This window comes from Zeugodacus cucurbitae, chromosome 6, assembly GCF_028554725.1.
Source record: "Zeugodacus cucurbitae isolate PBARC_wt_2022May chromosome 6, idZeuCucr1.2, whole genome shotgun sequence".
In the NCBI taxonomy this organism is placed as follows: domain Eukaryota; kingdom Metazoa; phylum Arthropoda; class Insecta; order Diptera; family Tephritidae; genus Zeugodacus; species Zeugodacus cucurbitae.
Genome location: NC_071671.1, coordinates 3,083,508 through 3,099,784, shown reverse-complemented (window position 1 = coordinate 3,099,784; position 16,277 = coordinate 3,083,508). Strand labels below are relative to the sequence as shown.

The 16,277-nt window shown below is 28.7% G+C and overlaps 2 protein-coding genes across 4 annotated transcripts in view; both read left to right on the top strand.

Moving 5' to 3' along the window:
* The window catches only part of LOC105217340 (zinc finger protein jing), a 262,663-nt gene extending 259,945 nt beyond the window's left edge, over positions 1-2,718 (top strand). For all 3 annotated transcript variants that reach the window (XM_054233301.1, XM_054233302.1, XM_011192285.3), the window contains exons 3-7: positions 59-836; positions 1,305-1,449; positions 1,564-1,741; positions 1,805-2,022; positions 2,263-2,718. In XM_054233301.1, coding sequence (XP_054089276.1) covers positions 59-836; positions 1,305-1,449; positions 1,564-1,741; positions 1,805-2,022; positions 2,263-2,432 — 1,489 coding nt within the window. In that variant the 3' untranslated portion in view covers positions 2,433-2,718. The remainder of the gene's footprint in view (positions 1-58; positions 837-1,304; positions 1,450-1,563; positions 1,742-1,804; positions 2,023-2,262) is intronic.
* Positions 2,719-13,334: 10,616 nt separating this feature from the next.
* On the top strand, positions 13,335-16,190 carry LOC105217337 (heat shock protein 75 kDa, mitochondrial). Its single transcript, XM_011192284.3, has 8 exons — positions 13,335-13,599; positions 13,665-14,014; positions 14,074-14,425; positions 14,482-14,663; positions 14,730-14,898; positions 14,971-15,040; positions 15,101-15,793; positions 15,861-16,190. Exons 1-8 carry the CDS (start codon positions 13,467-13,469, stop codon positions 16,033-16,035), a joined length of 2,124 nt encoding a protein of 707 aa, XP_011190586.2. The 5' UTR covers positions 13,335-13,466; the 3' UTR covers positions 16,036-16,190.
* Positions 16,191-16,277: the final 87 nt, after the last annotated feature.

Genomic DNA, 16,277 nt, shown 5'->3' with positions numbered 1-16,277 from the left:
CACACACTGTTTTTAGACCATACATTCAATAATATTTGCAAAACCTTTTATATTTTAGCTCAAACAACAGCAGCAAAGCTGAAATAATTGCCAACATCATCAACTCAATCGACTCGAATTCACCACCACCCACGCCACTATCAACGATTAGCGCCAGCAGCACAGAGAGCGCCAGCCACATTACCACTTGTATGCGTAATGCCATCGCCGACATCAATTCCAACAGCAGCAATGCAACATCACCAGTCTCACCAGCAGCAACAACAAGCAGCGCTGATTTAAACATTAATACTACCTCCAATAGTGCCGTATCCACGGCGCCGAGTTTGCCGAACAGCATCGATAACAGCAATTCGAACAGCTGCACCAGCAGCAGCAGCAACAGCAGCGTCAGTGGCGAGCCACAATCGACGTCCAGCAGCAACTGCTTCAACTCCACACCCACACTCATCGACACCAAACTCGCAGAGGCCGCTAGCGAGGCGCTGCCGAAGTGCGCCATCTCGCCTATACTCTCGCAGCCGAAAACCATACGTTTCCCCGCAGAGACAGGCGGTTTCCGTTATGGTCCGAAAGGTGCCAAACGCCACGACGGCGTCTGCTATTGGGATAAATGCAATAAGAAGCATGACAGCTGCTCGAAATTATTGGATCACATGCAGACGCTGCATGTCAACACGCAAACGGGGCCATTTTCTTGCCTATGGGTCGGTTGCAAGGTGTACAATAAGGAATCGTGTTCGCGTCGCTGGCTGGAACGTCACGTGCTGTCACATGGCGGCTCGAAGCAGTTCAAGTGCATTGTGGAGGGTTGTGGCTTGCGTTTCGGTTCGCAGGTAAATACTCGAAGTCATTAATTATACTATGCGGCAAAATTGTCCAGGAGATTGAGTCAGAATTAAAAAAATATATTCTCGAATTTTCGAAGTTAGCTTCCAAATTCGAAATATTTGGATTCGAAGTTCGAAAAGGGGACTTTGTATAAAACATTTCGGTCAGGCTTATAAAACAGATGCTATGAAGGGTCAAAGTTTCAGCTTCGAAGAAAATAAAATATTTTTATATCGAAAAATACTGGATCCTTTTAACATATGACATATAAGCTTCACGAAAAAGCTTTATATACCATTGAATCAAGAAGAAAATTTAGATTATATCTACATTTTGAATTTTTTCGAACTTCGAATTCGAAGGCTAACTTCGAAAATCGAAAAATACCCTTTTTAACTTATGACTCAATCTCCCGAATCTATTTTTTTTATCTATTTTTGTTATTAAAATATTATTTCTGCTTTAATTTACAGTTGGCTTTACAAAAACACGTAAACAATCATTTTACGGCCACCGAAAATAAAGAGAGCTCCCACAAGCGTACCTCGGATCCGCCAGTGCCCAAGCAGTTGCGCAAGAATGGCAAGAAGTTGCGTTATCGTCGTCAGCCGTTTTCAGGTAATTAGACAGAGATACTTGTTTATTCAATGCACTCATATATTATACATAAGACGTTAAATAACGGTTATTTTTTTAACATTTACTTAATTGTGTCTTCTTCTTCTCTTACAGCGCGTATGTTCGACTTCTTTGATTCGGGCATAATGGAGGGTCTTCAGCATCGTCTGCGTCAAATAAGTGTGCTTTCCAACAGCTGCAACAGCATCACGTTCACTGGTCAATGCATGATGCGACGCAAAACACGGCAAGGCAGTTACGAAAGCTTCGTGCGTTGGACACCGCGTGAAATGTGAGTAACCAAAGCCTTTAATACAAAATTTGTTATTAATTTTGTTTCTTCTAAAATTTATAGCATTTCCGACGAGTGGGTGCCCGCTTGCGACGGTCCTTACACCAAAACAGTTAATATCAAGCGCATGCGTCCCGCGGAGAAGCTAAAAGTGGAGAGTCTACTCATGAACGCCTACAAAATGCCATATTCGGCAAATCTCTTCGACGACATTAGCGATGAAGACGAGGATGATGATGAGGAGGCTTCCGAGGATGGTGATGAGGATGAGGATGAGAATAGTAAGTTGCATCTTTATTTTGTCAATAAATACTTTATAGAGTTGAACTGCCAAACCTTGAACTCTTGAATTGGCAATAGAAGTCAAATTTCATACAAATGACCTTCCATAACTCAAAGTCTCTCTAAATCGAAGTGTTTTTTTTTTTTGTGAAATATGATGATACGAGTTAGGGTAGCTCAAGTGTATATAAATAAATGTGTGTTTTATTAAAAAAATTTCTTTTTTCACTTACCTTTAGATGATGGCGATGACACCGAATTGGCGACGCTGGTGGAAACGGTGCGCAGCTCACAGCAACAGAGCGTAATCGCCATTACACGCCTGCAAATGCAACAACGTCGCAAACATCCGCGTAAACCGTTGAAACGTGCCGCACATGCTGTCGTGGAAAAGCCATTGAACGTTTAACCAACTGCAGTTATGCGCTGAGCATGCACGCTGCGTGCTTAAGCTGCCGAATGATCTCCTACTAAGAATTAGGCAATGTTTGTGGCAAATTCGAAAGTCTGCAATAATGTGTTAAGTGTTTTCATTTGTTAACAACAACAATAATAACAATAACAACAAGCGTTCATACATTAATTGAGCATAAATAATTAGTATTTTTTTTGTTAAAAAAATTAAAAATTAATTGTAAAATTTAAACAAAGTTGTCGGCGCATATACATACATACATATGTCTAAGTATATATATTATATATTTTTTTATACTTCCGTTTGTAAATGTCTTAAAAGAGTAAGGAGTAAAGAGTAGTTTGCATAAGCTTACAAAACGCACTTTATGTAAATAGTATATTTAGCATAGTTTACAGTAATAATCATACAAATACATATATATATATATAATTAGGCGTAAGTGAATTAGCGTACACATTATTTTTTACGAATAATACATCTATAAGCGACTTAAGCACTCAAAAGCCAACGCATTACAAAAACAAAAACAAAAAAATACAGTTTTTAATTTTTAAAATTTATTTTTATGCAATTAATTGTATTTCTTTTCATTATGTGTGTCAGTTAAATTTGCATTATGTTTTTAGTCAAATGTTTTCATATTTGTTTTTATAAAGTTGTAACATAAATAATTTTTTATTTGCAATTTATATTGTTTTTTTTTTTTTAATTTTGAAAGTGCTGCAAATGTTTAAATCTTTCTTAACAATTGTTATTTTACATATAAAGTGCTGCTGTGTGCCGTTGCTATGTTTTTTTTTAATTTTTTTGTCTAAGGTTACGTGGATTTTCACTTCGTTTTAATGCAAAAAAAAGTTTGTTTTTAACTTGCTTTTTTAGTATTTTTTAACTGCTTTAGTCTCAACAATAATTTTCTTCAAATCAATGCAAAAAAAAGTTTTTCAATTTTTTTTTTTTACATTTTTTTTTATATTTTTAAAATTTTTCTTTTTAATTTTTTTTTAATAAAAAAATTTTTATTTTTTTTTTAATAAAAAAAAATTTTATTTTTTTTTAATAAAAAATTTTTTATTTTTTTTTTTAATAAAAAAAAATTTTATTTTTTTTTATTTTTTTTTCTAACTGCTTTAGTCGCAAAAATAGTTTTCTTCAAATTAATTAAAAAAAAACAAGTTTTTCAATTTTTTTTTTTTTTACTTTTTTTATTTCTTTTTTAATTAAAAAAAATTTATTAATTTTTTTTTATTTTTTCTAACTGTTTTAGTCTCAAAAATAATCTATATATATCTACAAATTAATGCAAAAAAAGAAAGTTTTTCAAATTTAAATTTTTTTAAATATTTTTTTTTTACTTCTTTTTATTTTTTTTACTTCTTTTTATTTTTTTTTTTATTTCGTTTTACTTAGTTTTTACTTTTTCTTATTTTTTTTACCTTTTTTTTACTTTGTTTAATTCTTTTAACTGCTTTAGCCTTAAATTTTTTCTTCAAATTCTTTAAAAGAAAAGTACGCATACTTTTAGGCGCAAGCATTTTAAATATTTAACGGCGCTTTTGAAGTTTCAAATCAAATCAGTAGCACTTTATAAACCCACAGCACCTTATCAAACAAAACATCGACCAGCCAGCCAACAGCATATAAATACATGCGCACCACTAGCCCACCCGTTAAAACAGTTGCAAACCGCAAAACAAATGAACAAATTTAACACATTTTAATTATTAAATAATTAGTTTAAAGTATTTTTGTTAATTTTTAAATATTTTTTATATGTGTTTTTTTTTTTTTTGATAAGGTTATATGTATAACACAAGAAGACTTTTCGTAACTGCTATTAAGTTCATACATTAAAAATATAAAATCAAAAATTAATAAAAAATTAATTTTATAATGTCAAATGTAAGACTCTTCCAAGAGGTTCGCTTGACGCTGTACGCATATGTGCCGTAGTTTGTAGTGTAGGCTAATAAATGTCAGCAATAAATGCTAGTTAAAAGTATAAAAGTAAAAAAGATGAAGTGACTGCACTGGTTTAGCAAAGTTAATGTGTGCTTAAGGAAATTACAAAAAAAAAAAATATTAAAAAAAAAAACAAATTATTTATAATTTTTATAAAATTCATTTCGCGTACCTCTGACTAATATAAAGCATAAAGCAATTAGTTACATATTTATTTTGTAAATATATATGTAGAAACAAAAACAAAAACAACAAATGTTTGCAGCAAGCAGGCAGCTAGCGTTCAGCATATTGTAAATTTCGAAAACTGCTTAAGCCTGCTTGCTTTTAACACAACAACAACAAACAACACACTCATAGACATGTTTTTTTACATTAATTATAAAATAAATAAATAAATTCGTAATTTGTAAAACAAAGTAAAAAACTAAAAAAAACTAATTTAAGCAAATGTAGTAGCATTTAAGTGCGCCAGCGAGTTGTGTGTCAACACTCAGTTAAATATTTAGTCAAAATCACAAAAAAAAAAATTGTAAACAATTAGCGATTAAGTTTAGCGCGTGTTTAGTAGGCGATTTTTGTTTAATTTAATTCAATTTAATTTTAATTTTACTTTCAAAGCGACACGTGCTACATACATACATATGTTGGCATAATAGTTAAATACGAACCGACAAGACTTGTGTTGTTTTAGCAACTTCAACAACTTCGACTTATCGCAATTAAGTGCACACACGTACGTACGTTTTCATAGCGTCACATTTGCCAAGTGTAATGTTTAATTTAACCTAACCTAAACCACATACATACATACACACATGCATACTATATTATATATAGACGTGTGTATTTCAGCGCCGTAACGCTTCTTTAAAGCATTAGTCGTTAGTTGAAATCGTAATTTATAGTTTTTTTTACGCATACTCTTAGTTTTAAATTGTAATATAGTTTTTGTACACACACACACATACACATGCAAACAACATTAAAAACAAAAATTTGGTACAAGCTTACATTTAAGTTACAAATTTTTTTATTTTACTAAAATTTAGTTTCAAAAATATATTTTTTTTTATTATTTCTAGCGCTTTGTCATTAAATTCAAATATTTTGTATTAATGATTTTTTAGCATATTTTATATATATATACATACCTATTTATAGCAGCTAGTAAAATACATGCATACACAATACAATTTCAAACATACATATTATACATATTTACTATATAATTTTTAAGCATATTTTATACATAGTTAACTTAATTATTGCGCGTGTGTTCGTGTTCATGACATATGGTTCATACATACGTACGTACAACACTTATCTTATGCATTTTCATAAAACTTAATACTGCAATAATTTGTACATACAACTTAAGTAACACACACACACACATGCCTACGACATGTTGCGTTCATTTTACATACATACCTATTAGCATTTTTCCATTATTATGAAATATATGAGAAACATTTTATAAATAAAAAAAACACACAACGCATTTTTTATTTAAATACATACAAATTATTTGTATTTTATCAATTTTTTATTATTTTATATAATGAGTATTTTTCTTTATACATTACTTCATAACACAAATCCTGAAAATAAAAAATAAATTATCCAGTTCGTCGCAACATTCATTTCAGCAACAAGCAACAATTTGTTAATTGACTCCATTAAGCCGCGCCTGAAAGATTTATTCATGTTAAAAACAAAGTCGCGCCTAGAAGTATGCCATACTTTTCGCAACTTACAAATAACCTATTACTTACGCAACATTGTTGTAGCAACATGTGTCTGACAATGCTATTTTTTCAGAATCGAAATATTTTGTTAAATTTTCTGTCGGAACAAATAATACCGGGAATGCAACAAATGTTGTGCAACATTGTTGAAGCAACATGTATCTGACAATGTCATTTATTCAGAATCGAAATATTTTGTTAATTTTTCTGTCGAACAAATAATACCAGAAATGTTTATAGCATGTCACTTTAATGTTGTGCAACATTGTTGCCGAGCAACATGTGTCTGACAATGCCATTTATGCAGAATAAAAATATTTTGTTTTAAAACATCTATCAAATACATAATATTGGTACTGCATAGATATATGCCACACAAATGTTGTGCAACATTGTTGCCGAGCAACATGTGTCTGACGATTGCATAGCTAGAGAGAGGATTGTATACTCTACTTTTAATCTCGTTTTCTATCAAATAAATAATAATAATTGAATTCATGTTGTGCAACATTGTTGCCGAGCAACATGTGTCTCACAATATCATTGCTAAATGATATTTTTTGTTTAGTTGACTTTATTTATTCAGAATAAAAATAATTAAATTTATGTCACACAAATGTTGTAAATAAATAAATAATAATAATTGAATTCATGTTGTGCAACATTGTTGCGAAGCAACATGTGTCTGTCAATGTCATTGCTAAATTATATTTTTTATTTAATTAACTTTATTTATTCAGAATAAAAATAATTAAATTCATTTCACATAAATGTTGTGCAACATTGTTGCCGAGCAACATGTGTCTGACGATTGCAAAGCTAAAGGATTGTGTACTTAACATTTAATTTCATATTTCTATCAAATAAATAAAAAACAATTGAATTCATTTCGAACACTTGTTGCGCAACATTGTTGCCTAGCAACATGTGTCTGTTAATGTCAATGCTAAATTATATATTTTATTTAGCTAACTTTATTTATTGAAAATAAAAATTATGAATGAATTCCATGTCTGAAAAATGTTATGCAACATTGTTGTCGAGCAACATGTGTCTGGCAATTGTATTACTAAAAGACTAACTAATTTGCCATTAATTTGATTTTTTTTTATAATAAAAATTGATTAATGTTAAAATGGATGAGAGAAAAATGTTTTGCAACATTGTTGCCAAGCAATATGTGTCTAACGATTGCATAGCCAAAGGAAATTGTACTTTATATTTGATTAACTTTATTAATTCATAATAACTACATTTTCTGCATAATAACGTTGATAGCTCATTTGAAACAATTCCTTTCAATCGAACTATTTTAACAATATGCTACTGGTTTTTTTAAGCGAGTCTCGACTGTATCTCACAATTTGTGTTTTATCAATTTTCAGCATAGCGACTAGTACCGAACAAACATACGCCATTTGATGGATGATAATTACCGCTTTAATGGCATTAATAAACATTACATTATGTCGGGAAATAAGGCCAAATGAAATTGCATTCGAAATGAAATTTAGCACGTGTTGGATTTTGGAAGTATTTTTTTTTTATTTTTAATTTTTTTTTCAGTAATTCAAATATTTTAATTATTGCATTTAAATTAATTAGCATAGGCATTTTATGAGGCGAACTAAATTTTTATTTTATAAAAAAAATATGAAAATTGAAAATTGCTTCCATTTTTCGTTAAAAAAAAAACATTTTCTTCCAATTCGCTGCTTGAAACCAATAATTTATTTGGTTGAATACCCCATTTAGTATATAGAATAAGTGACACAAAGTGTAAATAGCACATGAAATGGCAAATTTTTTGAAGCTGTCTTTATAGTATTTGTATATAGTAAGTAGATTGAGAATCAGTAATTTATAAAAAGTATATCAACACTGCCAAAATACATAAACTGACTGATACAGCTTTAACTAATTGCAAGAGTTAGTAAAGCAAAAACCACTTAAAACGAGTAATTGAAAATCAAATGCTGTTTGGTGTTCAGGCAAAAGTCGTATAAATATATATAAAATAAAAAGTAAGAAAATCAGAAATAAATAAATAAATAAATGTAATCATGAATGTTGTCTTGTAGAAATCAATAAGTAGTGCAAGTAAATAATATACATACATAAATATATATATATATTTTCCAAAGCAATCATATTAAAAATTATGAAATATAAATGTGGCATAAAAATATATATATTAATAATAATAAATATTTAAGTAAACTCTTATACTCAGATATCGATGTTGCAAATTAAACAGTTAAATAACAAATAATGCTTATTATGCAAGAAGTGACTTATGATTTTTAAATTATTTGTGCGCATAATAATTTTTAGTGAGTGTGTGAAAAATAAAATATAGAAAACGTGAAATTATATTAAAAAAAAATAATTTAAGAAATGCTGTAAAATATATAATTCAATAAAAAATGTTTTAAAACTTGTTTTAATAATTTTTGAAATTAAAAGTAAATAATAAATATTGGAAATGTAATGAAAAATAAAAAATTTTAAACTTTTTAAATAAAAAAATTGATTTTTATTAAATTTTTTCATTAAATTTTTTTATTATTTATTTTTTATTATTTAAATAAAAAAAAGAGTATAATATTTAAACAAAAGAGAACTGAATCAAAACTATAAAGTTTAATACGCATTTTTTTTAATTTTTTTTTTAATTTACTACCAGTTCTTTTTTCTAAAAAAAATTATTTTTTCTGTACCAGTAATGCTTTAAAAATCAATCATTGGCGCAACACAGAGCAATACTAAAAACAATACAAAATTAAAAAAAAAAAATTAAAATAACTATTTAAAAAATGCAAGTATTTAAGATATATTTAATTTTAATATGCTACATTTATATGAAATACTTTAAACACTCATAGGACGCCTTTCTGTCATATTAAATATTTTTAAATAATTTTTAAGATTAGCTGAACATAATTGCAATTTTCTATTCAAAAACTTCTAGCCTCAAATTAGTCTCAGTAAAATTTAATTTCACCTCAGCCGAATTTTAGCTGTACTCGCGCCGATATTGTTAGTCTGTTTATTTGTTAGTTTTATGTTGTTTAATTTTCCTAAATCATTAACAACAACAAAAATATTTTGTAAACTAACAAATTTCCAGATTATCGAGCTCAGTGTTAATACAACTACCTCATTTTGAAGCACTTCATTTACCATATATTCAATTTGCTGTTAGGGAAACCGTTTTTTTAAGTAACTAAAAAAAAAAATTCGCAAAGGGTTAATCAAGCCAACGCGACACTTAAAACAATAATTTAAAATACTATAGTAATTGGTGAAAATTCAATATAAAAAGGTATCGAACGCACAAAATTTGCCTTCAAACTTTGAAAAATTTGTTGAAAAATAAAATATAAAAAAAAACATTTTATAACTCACGAAAAATAACAAAAACAAAAAACTGAAGAGAAACGTTATACAAAACTTTGGAAATTTTAAGAACCCGCTAAAATAGAGATTAAAGAACAAAAAACAATTAAAATTCATAGCTGGAAATGGTGTAGAGAACTACCTCAAATTTTGCATGGAAAACTGAAAGTTTAAGAATAAAATCAATACAAAAAATATACTTACAACATTGAAGAACGGTACACCATAACAGTACTACAAACAAGACAAAGCAAGCAAACATGGGAAAAATTTAACTTTTTTACATTTCAATACAAAACAAAAACAAAAGCAAGAACAAAAATGTCAAAATATGGAGAAAATTTCGAAATAAGCAAAATAAAACTAAGCATTTTAGTAACTAAAATTAAATAACTAAATAATAATGAAACAATATTTAATAGAAAACATATGCTAACAAATTTGTCGACTACCTTTGATTGCAAGTCATTAAAAACTTCAATTTTTTTGCAAAAGAAAATATATTTTGAATTTTACTAAATTTTTTTTTAATAACTATTAACAAAAATCTTTTTAAAAATATCCTTTTTTATTTATGGCAGTCTTAATATTTCGATAATTAAAAAATACCTTATTTTTAATTTTTTGGTTAACTAAAAATTAAAAAAAAAATTTGCTGATAAAAAAGTTTTTGTTAAATTATTTTCTAAATCGATTTAAGAAATAAATTGAAAAATATATTTTTTTTAATTGAAAAATATTTAAATTAAATTAATATAAAATCATTTCAATCAAATTTTTTCAAAATTATTAAAAAAAAATTATTTTATTTGCATCAAAAATATTAAAATATAAAAAAAAAATATTTATAGATTTTTTTTTTTAATTTTACTAAATTTTTTTTAATAACTATTAACAAAAATCTTTTTAAAAATATCCTTTTTTATTTATGGCAGTCTTAATATTTCGATAATTAAAAAATACCTTATTTTTAATTTTTTGGTTAACTAAAAATTAAAAAAAAAATTTGCTGTTAAAAAAAGTTTTTGTTAAATTATTTTCTAAATCGATTTAAAAAAATAAATTATATTTTTGTAATTGAAAAATATTTAAATTAAATTAATATAAAATCAATTCAATCCAATTTTTTTCAAATTTATTAAGAAAAAATTATTTTATTTGCATCAAAAATATTAAAATATAAAAAAAAAATATTTATAGAAAATTTTTTATTTAATTTAACTAAATTTTTTTTAATATATTAACTATTAACAAAAATTATTTAAACATTTTTTTTTATTTCTTTCAATAATTAAAAAAATATTACTTTTAATTTTTTAGTTAAATAAAAATCATTTTTTGCTCTTAAAGACATTTTTTGTTAATTTATTTTCTAAATCGTTTTAAAAAAAATTAATTATATTTTTTTAATTGCGAAATATTTCGATAAATATAAAATCAATTAAATTAAATTTTTTCAAATTTATTAAGAAAAAGATTATTTTATTTGCATTAAAATGTATTAAAATATAAAAAAAAATATTTATAGAATTTTTTTTTTAATTTTACTGAATTTTTTTTTTTAATAACTATTAACAAAAATCTTTTAAAAAATTTTTATTTTATTTTTTTGTGCCAGTCTTAATATTTCAATAATTAAAAAATCTTATTTTTAATTTTTTGGTTAAATAAAAATAATTTTTTGCTGATAAAGAAATTTTTTGTTATATTATTTTCTAAATCGGTTAAAAAATATAAATTAAATTTTTTTTTAATTACAAAATATTTCGTTAAACATAAAATCAATTCAATCAATATTTCAAATTAAAATCAAAAATAATAATTTTATTGGCATCAAAATGTATTAAACTATAAAAAAACAAAGTTTATAGAACGCTTTCGTGTATCGTACCAGAAGGACGCTTATATTTTAGATTGTAAATAGCGCCTTTAAATGTAGTAGAAAGTTTAGTTTGCTAAACTTTTCTTAAATAATTTTTTTTTTAAATGAGTTAAATATTTTTGTAGAAAACTGCTTTAAACGCATAAAACTAAAATGTTTAAAAATTATATTGTAACATAAAAAATATTAAATACATTATGCACATATAAATAAACATATTTTAAACAGAAAATAAAAATTTTATTAATTTTACATTTATGCATTTTAAATAAATTTTTAATTTGTTAAAAAATATTATTTTTTATTTGTACGTTGCAGTAAACTATAACTCATTTTTATTTTATTTATAACAACTTTTCAAACAAACTTATATTGAACATTACGTAAGCATAAAGCAAACAACCCTACATATTTATGAATAGTTATAGCATTGTATTTACTAACCCAAAACCAAAAAAAAAATTAAAAAAACAAGAAATCTCAAATGTAATTACGTACATATACACTTAAAAACACATACATATTATACGAGTAATATAAATATTAAAGAAATATATAGAATTGTAAATTGATTGTATAAAATCAAGCATTTTCTTTATAAGCGCTATTTGCTAGCCCTGTAAGGTAAGGTTTCGCGGAATCAGCTGATCAACAAATTTGTGCTAAACTTTAACAAATCATGAAAATAAGTTTGTTTGTGTTTCTTTATGTAGACAAGAACATAATCTTCAAATTAACGTCAGCTTTCATAATGCAGCACCTCCCACACCCCGCTCATTAGATAAGTACTAATATGTTTATTGACTTATACACACTGCGACTACGAGCTTACTTAAAGTTAACGTGTGTTCGTGTGTGTATTTGTGAATTTGGGAGTTTCTAACTATTTGTAGTTTCTATGCACTCACTATCAATGGCGCGTGAGAATCGTTTGGTAAATAGATTTGCACTCTGATATCATGACAAATGAGTCTTATGATAACAGACAGAAAATCTGGCGCTTAAATCACTGCCAAAAGTACCGTCAATGCCGTTGGTCGGATTGTTCCGAACGGGTTTCCGCAGCTTTAATGACGTTACGTCGAACAGCTGACCAAGCAGAGATCACGTGCGCTCAAGTAAAAGAGCGTAAAATAAAAATTGTTGTTGCCCCACTCAGTGCTTGAATCTTTTTATTAGATGATCCATCAAATGACGAAAATACCTAAATAAATATATAAATACTTTTGTGTAACGCATATTGGCCTCGATGTTTGATTTGATTAGCTGCGCAAATATGTAATGAGATATTAACAGTACTCTATTAAATGTTATGTATTTTTTTATCACGAGTGGAGCAAATTAGTGTGAAAGGTAGCAATTTTTGACTCTTAAATTTAGCCATCATTTTTTAAATTATAATACTAAAAGCATATAATAATGTTTCAAGTTTTTTGAGGTAATACTCTTAAATATAAAATATTAACTTCATAGCCTTTTTGGATAAAGAATAAGATTGACTGTAATTTGTTAACTAGTAGCATAGAAATTATAGATTTTTATTAAACAAAGCTCTATTATAAATATTGTCTCATAATTCCTGGTTGGAACATAGGCCCTAATACAGAACTATTATATGTATCTATTAGAAATTAGAGGTGCAATAGCGCTAATATGCTACACTAAAATCTTCTTTTATGCCTCTTTCTTTATTGAATCTGCCTGTTTAAAGCCTAGTAATAAGTAATATAATCTTAAAACTATTTTCAATTATATAAACCTTGTCAACATTAAATCTGTTAATCTGTTTTCAATACTTCCTATGTTAAAAGGCAGATTAAACAGCCTTGGCCCCTTTATTAACATAATTATACAGCAGCCATGTACAAGTTTTATTGTGAATGTTTACAGAAACAGTTGATTTCGTAAAAAGTCAACACAGGGTGCTCCTTAACAAAAACTCACATGTGAATTGCATGAAAATTCTGGATTAACATATTATTTAGTGAAAAAATTTAACAAAAAAATTGTATTCTAGTGAAAATTAAATAAAAAATGTCATTTACTTCACGTCTCTGCCGTGTTATAAATTCTACTGCACACGTGCAACGTTATGCAACGCGCAACTTCATTGGCAGCTCACAGGCGGCATGGTCATTGCGCTGGAACAAAAATCTAGGCAGAAATGGTAGATCCATATTACATGCATACATATTATAAATTCTTTATTTAAATCTCTCTTGTTGTTGTTAGTCCATCAATTTGCACGTTACATGAGTACGGAGTCCACAGCATCCGCGACAGCTGATGATAAAGGTGGTTTCCACACTATTATCAGACAAACTGAAAAGCCGGTCGGCGAAGCTGATAAGCATGAATTTCAAGCTGAGACACGTATGTTGCTGGATATTGTGGCACGTTCATTATATTCCGAGAATGAAGTATTTGTGCGGGAATTGATTTCGAACGCTAGTGATGCTTTGGAGAAATTCCGTTACACTGTACATACCGCTGGTGAAAACGAGAAGAATTTTGATGGCGCAGATCGGCCATTAGAAATCCATATTGCTACTGATAAACAGTCAATGCAATTAACGATACAGGTAAACATTTATTTTATATATTTAGATAAATATAAAATTTATTTTAACTGTATTTTTAGGACACCGGCATTGGCATGACGCGCGAGGAACTTATCAATAATCTTGGCATGATTGCACGTAGTGGCTCCAAAAAATTCTTAGAACAGGTAAAGGAAGCCGGTGGTGGTGCCGAAAACTCTTCGAATATTATTGGACAATTCGGTGTTGGCTTCTATTCCGCTTTTATGGTAGCTGATAAGGTGGAAGTATTCACAAAGTCTTCGACTGTCGATTCACAAGGACTACGCTGGGCGTCTGATGGATCTGGTTCATATGAAATTCAGGAAGCTGATGGTGTAGCACATGGCACTAAAATCGTTATACATTTAAAACCAGAATGTAGAGAATATGCAGATGAGGATCGCATTAGAGGTATTTATTAAAAAATGCATTAAAAATGTTTATTAATAATTAATATATTTCCATAGCGGTGATCAAGAAATATAGTAACTTTGTTGGTTCACCAATATTTTTGAATGGGCAACGTGCTAACGATATTCAGCCCTTATGGTTAATGGAACCGAAAGATGTGTCACAAGAACAGCATAATGAGTTCTATAGATTCATTGCCAACACTTTTGATACACCACGTTTCGTTTTGCATTACAAGGTATGAAAAAAGATATTTATGTTTATTATAAATTATTAAAACATAAAATATCGAATTTATTCGCAGACTGATGTACCACTCAGCATTCGCGCTTTACTCTACTTCCCAGAAGGTAAACCCGGGTTATTCGATATGACACGTGATGCTAATGTGGGTGTAGCACTTTATACACGCAAAGTCTTGATACAATCTAAGACAGAAAACCTGGTGCCCAAATGGCTGCGATTTATTAAAGGTATGATTCTGCACTTAATGTAATACTAATTATGGAAACTAACTGTATGTATTCGAATATTTTTTATTAAAGGCGTTGTGGACTCCGAAGATATACCACTTAATTTAAGCCGTGAACTGCTACAGAATAGCGCTTTAATCAAGTGAGTCTTATAAAAATTTCATGCAAATTAGTTTAATAAATTGTTCACTATGTTTTCCAGAAAACTGTCAAATGTGCTAGCTAGTCGTGTATTGCGCTTCTTGCAGGAACGTGCAAACAAGCAACCTGAAGAGTATGCCGCCTTCTATAAGGATTACGGTCTATTCCTCAAGGAAGGCATTATCACCTCACACGATCAGAATGAAAAGGAAAGCATTGCCAAACTTTTGCGTTTCGATTCTTCCAAGAATGCCGATGGCAATCGCATATCACTTTCAGATTATAGCACAAATGTTGGCGAACAAAAGGATATCTTCTATTTAGCAGCGCCAAATCGCGTGCTCGCTGAATCGTCTCCTTACTATGAAAGCTTGAAGAAACGCGGTGTTGAAGTGTTATTCTGTTACGAACCCTATGATGAGCTTGTGCTCATGCAATTGGGTACATTCCAAGGCAAAAAACTAGTTTCCGTTGAAAAAGAAATGCGTGAGAATGACGGCGCTGAAAAGGTCACCGACTATGGTGAAGGCAGTTTGCTGCACACGCAGATCGAGGAACTCTTACCTTGGATACGCGACAAACTAAAAGGCAAAGTGGCGAATGTTAAGGTGACTACGCGTCTTGATTCACATCCTTGTGTGATTACAGTGGAAGAAATGGCGGCTGCGCGACATTTCATACGCACACAAAGTCATGAATTGCCTGAGGAGAATCGTTTTGCTTTACTGCAGCCACAATTAGAGATCAATCCTAAGTAATTTCACAAACCTAATATTTTGACAAAGCAATTTTTGATTTAATTTTTATATACTCTCATTTAGACATGAAATTATCAAGAAATTAAACAAGTTGCGCACAAGTGATCCTGAGCTTGCAGACTTGGTAACGCAACAACTCTTTGCGAATGCTATGGTAGGCGCTGGACTCGCTGAGGACCCACGTACGCTTCTGCTCACAATGAATGATTTGTTGACAAAAGCTTTGGAGAAGCATTAGAAAAATTTGCCTTAAAATTACTTAGATTTATGTATATTTTTTAAATTGAACAAAATTAGCTGCTATTCCGTGTGTGAATGTACAAAAAAAAAATTAAATTGTTAACTTAATGCTACAAATTATTTTAATTGTAAAATAAATGTTATAAAAAAAGATTTAGCGGTCTTTTCACATTCGATACAATGAATGTGATTGTATTATATGAGAGCGGTCCAAATTTAACACGCTAACCTCAATATTTC